At 40.6% G+C, this 9,937-nt stretch overlaps 1 protein-coding gene across 1 annotated transcript in view; it reads left to right on the plus strand.

The window, feature by feature from the left end:
• The first annotated feature begins 35 nt into the window (after positions 1 to 35).
• Positions 36 to 9,937, plus strand: part of PPP2CB (protein phosphatase 2 catalytic subunit beta) — a 30,069-nt gene continuing 20,167 nt past the window's right edge. Inside the window, exon 1 of the mRNA XM_004696196.3 lies at positions 36 to 146. Within this exon, the coding sequence (XP_004696253.1) occupies positions 45 to 146 (102 nt within the window). The 5' untranslated portion in view covers positions 36 to 44. The remainder of the gene's footprint in view (positions 147 to 9,937) is intronic.

A 9,937-nucleotide genomic window follows, 5' to 3' on the forward strand; every position in this document is an offset into this window, starting at 1 on the left:
CGGGGTCGGGGAGGGTGGGTGGGGGGCGGAAAGCGGACGCCGACATGGACGACAAGGCGTTCACCAAGGAGCTAGACCAGTGGGTCGAGCAGCTGAACGAGTGTAAACAGCTTAACGAGAACCAAGTACGGACGCTGTGCGAAAAGGTAGGAGGGGTGAAATGCGGAGCGCTGGGCGGCGGCCCGGGCCCGGCCCGGGAGTGTGCGCGGCCGATGCAGGGGCCCGCGTCCGCGCGGCTTCGGGTCCCTCTTCCAGCCCGCAGGCCGGAGCGGACCCTGCCGGGCTGCGGGCGCTGAGCCATTGGCCGGGCCGCTCGGCCTCTTCGCCCGGGCCCACGCGTAGATCGCCGCGTCTCGGAGCCGGCTGTAGGTGGGCGGAAGAAGCCGGGCACGGTACCGGGCATCCCGGGCCCAGGTTTGATTAGTGTCACATAGTTCTGGGCAGTTCGTGTCACTCCAACATTTCACATGTGGACCAGCAGTGACATCTCATTGGAATGCCCCGGAAACTAATCGTGATCTTGTTGGAAATGCATTGGTAATTGACCTGAGTGGTGTTAATGACATGATTTAACGTTGGGTTTTCTCCAGCGAATGGGAGCGCCTAAAGAATCGCAAACTTGGGAAACGTCTAGAATTGGCGGCAGAGGAGGTGGGGATGATGACAAAATAGCATTTTAAAATAGAGATTGACTGGGTTAAACAGATGTAACTGGCTTTCAGAGTGAGCGTCTCTTAGAAGTAAAATGGTGATTTTCAGAAACAAGACATCAAGGCTTACTTCGGAAGTAGTACTTGCTTGAAATAATAAATGTGATCAGTGTTCTTCGTATTCGCATCAAACATTTTCATAGTCGTTTTCACTTATATAGTAAGCCTACTGTATACAGTCTTCCTTGATTGTGCAGGCTTAGCAAGCTCTCTGAAATCTGTTTTCATAACCACTGAAATTATTTCAATTTCTCCATCTTGTTTGCTTTAAATCAAGGCTTTTTTAACTTTCTTTTTTTTTTTCATAGTTACAGACCAAGTAGTTTAATTTTCACATATTGTTAAAAGGCCCCATTTGAGGCCCGTGAAAAAGTAGGCCATTTTTGCTTTAATACTGATAGAAATAGGATCTTCATAACATTGAACTGCCAAGTAAATAGTTTCTTTGTAGCTTTAAGGAGACATTTAATTTCATGAATAATAGCAAGTTTTAAAATTGGCTGATTGTATTAGCTTCCTTTGCACATTGTGTGTTATGGATAACAGATAGTTTTGTTGGTTTCTGACTTTCTAAGAATTGTAAGAGATATTTCTAGAGAAGCAATGTGTGCCCCTTTGAAGTAATCTGGAGTCATACATACATTCGCGGGAATTTTCTGTATATCTATCAAGAGATTGCATTTTCATTGGGACTGCCACTTCCTCGGACGTTATCGATAGGCTTAAGCTTGTGTTTTGTACTTTTCACTTTTTACCGCCACATATGTGTACGTACTGATTCACAAGGTGAATTTTCAAATGAAGATTCCCACCCATTACCTTTTTCCCTCCATAGGACAGAGATGTGGAATATTTGCAAGTTCTTTTGTCCACTCTTTCAAACAATGCTTAGTTTTGCAGGTGTCTTATAGCAACTGTAAACCCAAACCAGACTCACTGCCCTCAAGTCAATTCCAGCTCATAGCAGCCCTATGCGGCAGGGTAGAACCGCCCTGTGGGTTTCCGAGACTAACTCTTACTGGGAATAGAAAGCTTCATCTTTTTTCCTATAGCAATTTTGGTGTCTCTTTAAATAAAAGGGGCTCTGGTTTCATTTCATATCCCTACCTTTGTCCTCCTCCTTCCTTATAAAAGCACCTTGAGTTGTCTCTGTATCTGAATTTAAGCCCTGGCTTCATAGCTTATCAGTCTCTTAAGTACTTCTAGAAGATTCCTTCTTTGTAAGACATGAATAACATGACCTATAACCTGGATGGATTGATTGTGCATTTTAAGTAAGATAATACCTATGTATTGTCAGTGAATATTAAATGGAGAAAAAAAAAGAAATATAGCTCTTTCGTTTTAAATGTTACCTCAACTTCATTTATTAGGGTGGTGGGGGTGGGGAGAAACACAAAATAAATGTTGGCATAGTAAGTTACCTCTTGGACTGCTCACTGCATGGTCAGTAGTTCAAACCCACTAGCTGCCGCACAGGAGAAAGTTTTACAGTCTTGGAAACCCGAAGGGGCAGTTCCGCTCTTTCCTCTCTGGTTGCTATGAATTGGAATCAACTTGTTGGCTGTGGGTTATATCAAATATATCAAAACTTTTCAGTGGAGAATGTTTGATATATAGTAGCCACGACCAAAAACAAGAAAGAAAACCCCACTGCTGTGAATGAGAGCAATCAGTCCCAGAGGACAATGTGGAACCACAGCGTTTCTGAGGTGGTAAGTTTTTGTGAAGCACGTTGCCACATCTTTCTCTCAGAGAGGAGCTGGTGGGCTCAAAGCACCAGCCCTGCTGCTGGCAGCCCAGCACTTAACACACTGCACCACTAGAATGTGTCTAGTGGCCCTCGAGCAGTGGTTCTCAACCTTCCTCATGCCAAGACCCTTTAATACAGTTCCTCATGTGGTGGTAACCCCCAACCATAAAATTATTTTCATTGCTACTTCATCACTGTAATTTTGCTACTGTTATGAATCAGGTGATCCCTGTGAAAGGGTCGTTTGACCGCCCCCCAAAAGTGGTTGGGATGTCTAGTGGCTCTGCTGAAGCTGGCTGCAATTATATGAGGTAAAACTGCTCCCAACTTGACCCAGGACCAAGATTCACAGAAGACCATTCCCTTCCTGGTTGAGAATCGCAGCTATGTAGGAAAAAATAAAAAGCCAAACCTAATAATCATTCACTTTTTGTTTAGTTCCTTTCCACTAGACTGTACTTCAGTTTTTTGTTTTAATCGTTTTATTGGGGGGGTTGTTTTGTTTTTAGAATTTTTTTTGCATTTTTTTGAAAATGCACCTCTACTGAAAATTACATTAAAAGGATTTTTACCACGGTGGTGGTGGTGGTAGTTTTGCCCTGGAAATTTCTATTCTAGCTCAGATTGCCTGAGAACTGAAGTAGTCGGCTTTCACATTAAAATAGTATTAAGTAAAGTTCTTATTTTGAGGTAGTAACAAAAATAAAACTCCTAGTACCACTGAAAGAATAACTACCAAAAAATATGGAAATGACTAGTATGGTAAGTCTCTCTGGTTTTCAGTTAATTTCTATGTAGTGAAAAATAGTTTACATAGTAAGGTATATCTTCCATACATGCGAGCACAAACTTCAATTAACAAAGTGGTGTTTTACCTAACCCTGTGTGAAGACATTGCTTCTGTGGGGCATTCCTGCAGCAGCTTGCGCACAGTAATCTAAGTGTGCCCCAGAGCCAGACCGAGGCTGACTGCTCAGGTCAGTCTGCGACTGGAGCTATATTTGACTCTTGGTTAAAGCTCTGGCGGAGTATAAATGTTAGGTTTTTTTACCTGCTCGCATTCTCTTAACAATTGAAGAAGCTTGGTAGTGATACTTTAAATGGGGAAATGCTGACAGGTCTTTTATTCTGACAACTCTAAAGAGCCTGTATATAAACATTTTGAGGATTGTGTAGCAGTATAAATAAGTTTAATTTATATTAAACTGATGGATATTTCTAGGCTCTGGTTTCACCCCCAACATCAATAGAATATTTTCAAGTATTTACTTACTTCATTTACAGTGTGAAATAGGGTACTAAATTCCTCAATACCAAAAACCATCTTAGTTTTGTTGTTGTTGATTTTAGCTGCCATCACACAATCAAACAGAATGCTGCCTGATCCCAAGCCATCCGCATAATTGATTGTAAACAATTGTGACCCATTGAGCTTTCATTGGTTAATTTTCAGAACTCAATCACCAGGCTTTTTTTTCCTAGCACATTTTAGTCTACAAGCCTCCACTGACAGCTGGAGGCTGCACGCGAGATGGCTGCATCAGTTCAGAATCAGTCTCCTAATGGGAAGGCAAAGCATACTGTAATGATTAAATGCTGATAGAAATGAGCATTTTGTATGTGAGTCAAAAATCCCAGGGATTGCTGTTCTACAGTAGGCTACAGCTAAAAATTTGTGGCCATGATTTTAAAAATTAACTCAAAATGGATCAGTGAGCAAAAAAAAGTGGTAATTCTAAAGCATATACATAATGCTCCATGACCTTGAATTTAGAACCAGGAGGACAAGAGAAAAATATAAACATAAAAGTTTGGAACTTTGTGGATCAAAATATAATTAAGAAAGAAAAAAGATACGGTTAACATTGAATTGTGGGTCCCCACCACCATATTATGGTTTAGAATCCTAATTCCTACACCCGTGGATGTAATCCCATTTGGGCACAGGGTTTTCTTTGTTATGTAGCTAAAGTCATACTAGTGTTGGCTGTGCCCTAAACTTGATCCCTTCTCAGTTAAGAAGGAGCCAAGCATGGACACAGACAAGGAAGCACAAAGTGGGCAGTGGATTAGATTGCAGTTGAAGGTGATTAAGGAACTCAGGCTGCTGCAGCAAGCTAAGACTAAGACTAGGATCTTCCCCCCAAGCTGTAAGAGAGAGAGCCTGCCCTAAAGCTTGTGCCTTGAATTCAGACTGAAGGCCTGCTAAGCTGATAGAAATTAAGCGTCTGTTCTTTAAAACTGCCCATTTGTAGAATTTCTATTAAAGTAACACTAAGAAACTAAGATGCTCAAACATAACAATTGTGGGGATGGCCCAAGACTGGGTGGTGTTTCATTACGCAGGGCATGCCACTATGGGTGTTGGACCCCACTCAATGGTACCTAACAACAACAAAAAACTAAGGCAACAACCCATGGAATGGGAGAAAATATAGTCAAAATTATCCATCTTTTCCTTAAACTGCAAGTTTGAATAAGAATCATTTACAACAGGGGTTCTCAACCTGTGGGTTGTGACCCCTTTCACAGGGGTCACCTGATTCATAACAGTAGCAAAATTATAGTTATGAAATAACAGCGAAAATAATTTTATGGTTGCGGGATCACCACAGCATGAACTGTATTAAAGGGTTGCAGCATTAGGAAGGTTGAGAACCACAGATTTACAAGAAAAGCAAGATCACTGCCACAAAGTTGATCCTGACTCCTAGAGATCATGTAGGACAGAGTAGAATTGCTCCTGTGAGTTTGTTTCTAAGACTGCAGGTCTTCACAGGAGCACCTCATCTTTCTCAGAGAGTGGATGGTGTGTTCAAACTGCTGACTTTTTGGTTAGCAGCCCAACTTGTAACCCAGTAATAGCACAGAGCTCCTTAAGAATTATTTGCAGTTCCATGATGCTCACCTTTCCGACATGATCACTGAAGACAAAGTGGGTGCATAAGCAAATGTGGTGAAGAAAACTGATGGTGCCGGCTATCAAAAGATAACAGCATCTGGGTCTTAAAGGCTTGAAGATAAATAAACGACATCTAGTGGAGAAGCAACAAAGCCCACAATGAAGAAGTACACCAGCCTGTGTGATCACGGGGTGTAGATGGGATCAGGTATCAGGCATCAAAGAACAAAAAATCATACCAGTGTGAATGAGGGGGAATGCTGAGTGGAGACCCAAAGCCCATCTGTAGGCAACTGGACATCCCCTTACAGAAGGGTCGAGAGGCAGAGACAAGCCATTCAGGGTGCAGTATAACACCGATGAAATATACAACTTTCTTCTAGTTCTTTGGTGCTTCCTACCCCCCACTATCATGATCCCAATTCTACCTTACAAATCTGGCTAGACTAGAGGATGTACACTAGTACAGACAAGAACTGGAAACACAGGGAATCCAGGACAAATAAACCCCTCAGGACCAATAATGAAAGTAGCGATACTAGGAGGGTATGGGGAAGGTGGAGGAGGTAGGGGGAACCGATCACAAGGATCTATGTATAACCCTCTCCCTGTGGGGACAGACAACAGAAAAGTGGGTGAAGGGAGACATAGGACAGTGTAAGATATGAAAAAGGGTTCCTGAGGGAAGGAGGGGATGGGGAGGGAGGGGGAAAATGAGCTGATTCCAAGGGCTCAAGTAGAAAGAAAATGTTTTGAGAATGATGATGGCAACAAATGTACAAATGTGCTTGACACATGGATGTATGTATGGATTGTGATAAGAGTTGTATGAGCCCCCAATAAAATGACTTTTTAAATAATAAAAGCATTATTTTCAGGTGCTGGACTTAATAGCAGTGATTGATTGACTGAAGGCCCTCAACTATCTGCGTTTTAAAAGAACATTCTAAGTGCTCTGATGTTAGAAATTCAGGTTAAAGTTTGAGACCTATTACTAGATTCTGGTAGATTTACCTCATCTTCCCCCTACCAACCCCATTTACATTTTTTAAAGTGTTATTTCCTTTACAAAATTTGTGAAGAGTAGCTCTTAGCCTTTTGACATGCAATGACCTCATCATATAGAGGGAACGTACATCTAGTTTTTGTCTTTGTGAATTGCCTGAGTGTATCTCTGTCATTTACCTTACCACAGTCCTTCAGTCTATAGGTTTAAAGTTCATCTTATGTGTGTCCTGTACAGACTAAGTAACATAAAAAAACACGGATGAGATTTTAAATATTCATGCTGGTCTTTTCTTTCTTACCCACTATTGGTAGTTTTGTCTCTGTATTATTATTTGTTTCTTACCACTTTACTTTTTTCTGTGTACTGTTTCTGTTGGGTTTTCCAATTTGCAAAGCATAGAAGTAGAGGCAGAGATAAGAACGGATGCAAGGGTTGATAAGGGGTGGGAGATATGTTGAGGGGGTTGGAGGAGCAAACAGTGTATGTGGGAGGGGGAGGGAGCACTCTCTAGAACTGATGGTGATTACACAACTCATTTTAAAAGGGATTTAACCATGGAGGGGGCAGTGTACTAAAATTAATCGTGGTAATGATTCAATTTTTTTTAAACTCGTTTTATTGGGGGCTTGTACAACTTTTCACACAATCTATAAATACATCCATTTTGTCAAACACATTTGTATATTTGTTGCCATCATCCTCAAAACATTTTCTTTCTACTTGAGCCCTTGGTATCAGCTCCTCATTTTTTACACTCCCTCCCTCACGAACCCTTGATAATTTATAAATTATGATTTTTTTCATGTCTTACACTGTCCTATGTCTCCCTCCACCCACTTTTCTGTTGTCTGTCCCCCAGGGAGGGGCTTATATGTAGATCATTGTGATCAGTTCCCGATTGTTCAATTCTTCTTGAACTGTTGAATTGTGTGATATGTGGATTAAGGGTGAATAAAACTGTTAAAAAAATCCTTCGCTACTGGGGAAAAAAACACTTAGGAGAATTATACATGGAATCACAAGGTTAACAAAGAAAAGGGTTAAGAAAACAGGCCTAAGCCCACTATCTTTAGCAATACCTGCTTGCAAGGTTGGCCCTTGTGGTCTGGATTTTGGGAGCATTCCCACCATCCCCCAACCATAATAGCTCACTATGCCTAAGTTGTTTACGCAGAAATAAGATTTATGCTCAACATCTGCTTTTTCTTTTAGGAGTCCAGAATTTTGGTACATGGTAGGCAGGGGTTGCCTCCTTGGCCAAACTCCAATAAAAACCTTGGGTTTGAGTATCTAATGACTACCCTGGTGAGCAGCTTTTGACATGGTACAAGTCGTTGCCTGTGGAGTGACTCATATCTTGATGTGAGTCCACTGCAAGAACACTTAGAAGCTTGCCCCTGGTTTTTCTTAGGACCTTATCCTAATGTGCCTTTTCCTGATTTTACTTTGTATCTTTTCACTGTAAGAAATCATAGTTGTCGGGAACCGATTACATGGAACTGTGTGTGACCTCCTCCCTGGGGGACAGACAACCGAAAAGTGGATGAAGGGAGAAGTCGGACAGGGCAAGATATGACAAAATACCCATTTATAAACTATCAAGGGCTCATGTGGGAGGGGTGAGCGGGGAGGGAGGGGAAAAATGAGGACCTAATGTCGGGGGTTTAAATGGAGAGAAAATGTTTTGAGAAATGATGTACAAATACGCTTTACACAATTGATGTGTGTATGGATTGGGATAACAGTTGTATGAGCCCCTAATAAAATGTTTAAAAAATAAAATTAAATTAAAAAAAAAAAAGAAAGAAAACATATAGGCCAATAATCCAGAAAATGGAGACATTGAAAAAAAAAAAAAAAGAAATCATAGTTGTGAGCGTCTCTGAGTCAGAATTGACTTGATGGCATTGAAGGTTGTTGGGGGAAGGGGAGGCTTGCTTGTTGCTTGCTTGTTTTTTGGTGAGTCTGACTATGGAGTCCTATGTCTTCCTAATGAAGGAAGGGGACCCCTGATACTTTTACATCGAGAATTACCAAGGTTAGGTGAACTGGGTATGTCTGTCAGTCTAACACATTCTTTTCTTGATGGCAAGCCAAATTGCTATAATTGAGCCAAGAGTCCTAACAAAGGGTATCAGTTATAAATTGTTTAAAAATACTAGGTGAACTATAGTTCAAAAACATTCATTCATCTTTAGTTTTACTTCAGTTACAGAGGAAGATTTTCACTGCTCAGAAGTAGGTAAATCAAAGAATTTTTAAGTGTAGTATAGATGTAAACCTAGAAGTCATAGTTTTGACCTAATGAATGTATAAAACTGCTCATTATTCTTTGTACCTATGTATTCTTTCCAAGCTTGGTCATGAAGTGAACATTTTATAAAAGTGACATGTGTACCATGCCATAAAGCACATGTCAAATACAAAAGAATGGGCATTACCTAGATCGTGTTCTCTGATCATGGTGCATTTAACTTAGAAATTGGTGATTTTAGACTATACAACAGAAATCTTCTTGCCTTTTCCTCGCCTTATCCTCTTTGTTTTCACTCCCCAAATAAAACATCATCACTAATCCTTGCCTCAGTCCAGTGCCAATAATTAACTGCTTTACTTACTACTACATAAGGAGCTTTAGTAGTGTTGTTTACTAAGTGTTCACACAAGGCTGGCACTTCAAACCCTCCAGCAACCCTGATGGAGAAAGAGGAGGTTATCTGCTCCAATAAGATTTATAGCCTGGAAATCCCCAAGCAGGGTTACTAGGGGGTCAAAATGGGCTTGATGACAGTGGATTATTTACTATATTAAGAATAACTGGGAAGTGGAAATCCCTTCCTTATTACTTTTGTGTTCCAAACTATTCTGACTATACCCTCATAGAGAATTTTTGGATTAGTTTTGGGGGGTTTTATAAGGGAGCAGGGGAGGGGAGTTAATTTTCAAATTTTAACAGAACAAATGTCACTGTCTAGCAATTTAAAGATGAAAGAGATTTCAGAATTCAACAAGTACTGAGTTATTTGAAACAAAAATGTAGCTCTTAAGGACAGTCCCTTTTCTGACAACCGTTGTAATATGTGATCGTAACCATTTTCTCCCTTTTACAGAGGCCTCTACTGCACATTTTTAATGCATCCTAGCACTTTCCAGTTAATGTTTTATTTTTCTATACCTGTTATTTTCTTTTTAAAAATCATTTTATTGGAGGTTCATGCAGCTCTTATCACAATCCATACATACATCCATTGTGTCAAGAAAATTTTTTAATATGTATTTTTCTGTTTTGTTAATACAACACTATACAAGCTGTCCTTGAATTGATTCTGATTCAGAGTGAACCTGTAGGACTGAGTAGAACTGCGCCTTTGAGTTTCCAAAGCTATAAATCTTTTTTTTTTTTTTAATGAAATACTTTCATTGGGGGCTCTTACATCTCATCACAATCCATACATTCGTCCAGTGTGTCAAGCACATTTGCACTTAGCTGCCATCATCATTTTCAAAGCATTCTCTTCCTACTTGAGCCCCTGATATCAGCTCCCCATTTCTTCCCCCTCCCT

Source organism: Echinops telfairi, unplaced genomic scaffold (assembly GCF_000313985.2).
Source record: "Echinops telfairi isolate 266 unplaced genomic scaffold, ASM31398v2 ScPeMD7_9;HRSCAF=40, whole genome shotgun sequence".
NCBI classification, from domain to species: Eukaryota; Metazoa; Chordata; class Mammalia; order Afrosoricida; family Tenrecidae; genus Echinops; species Echinops telfairi.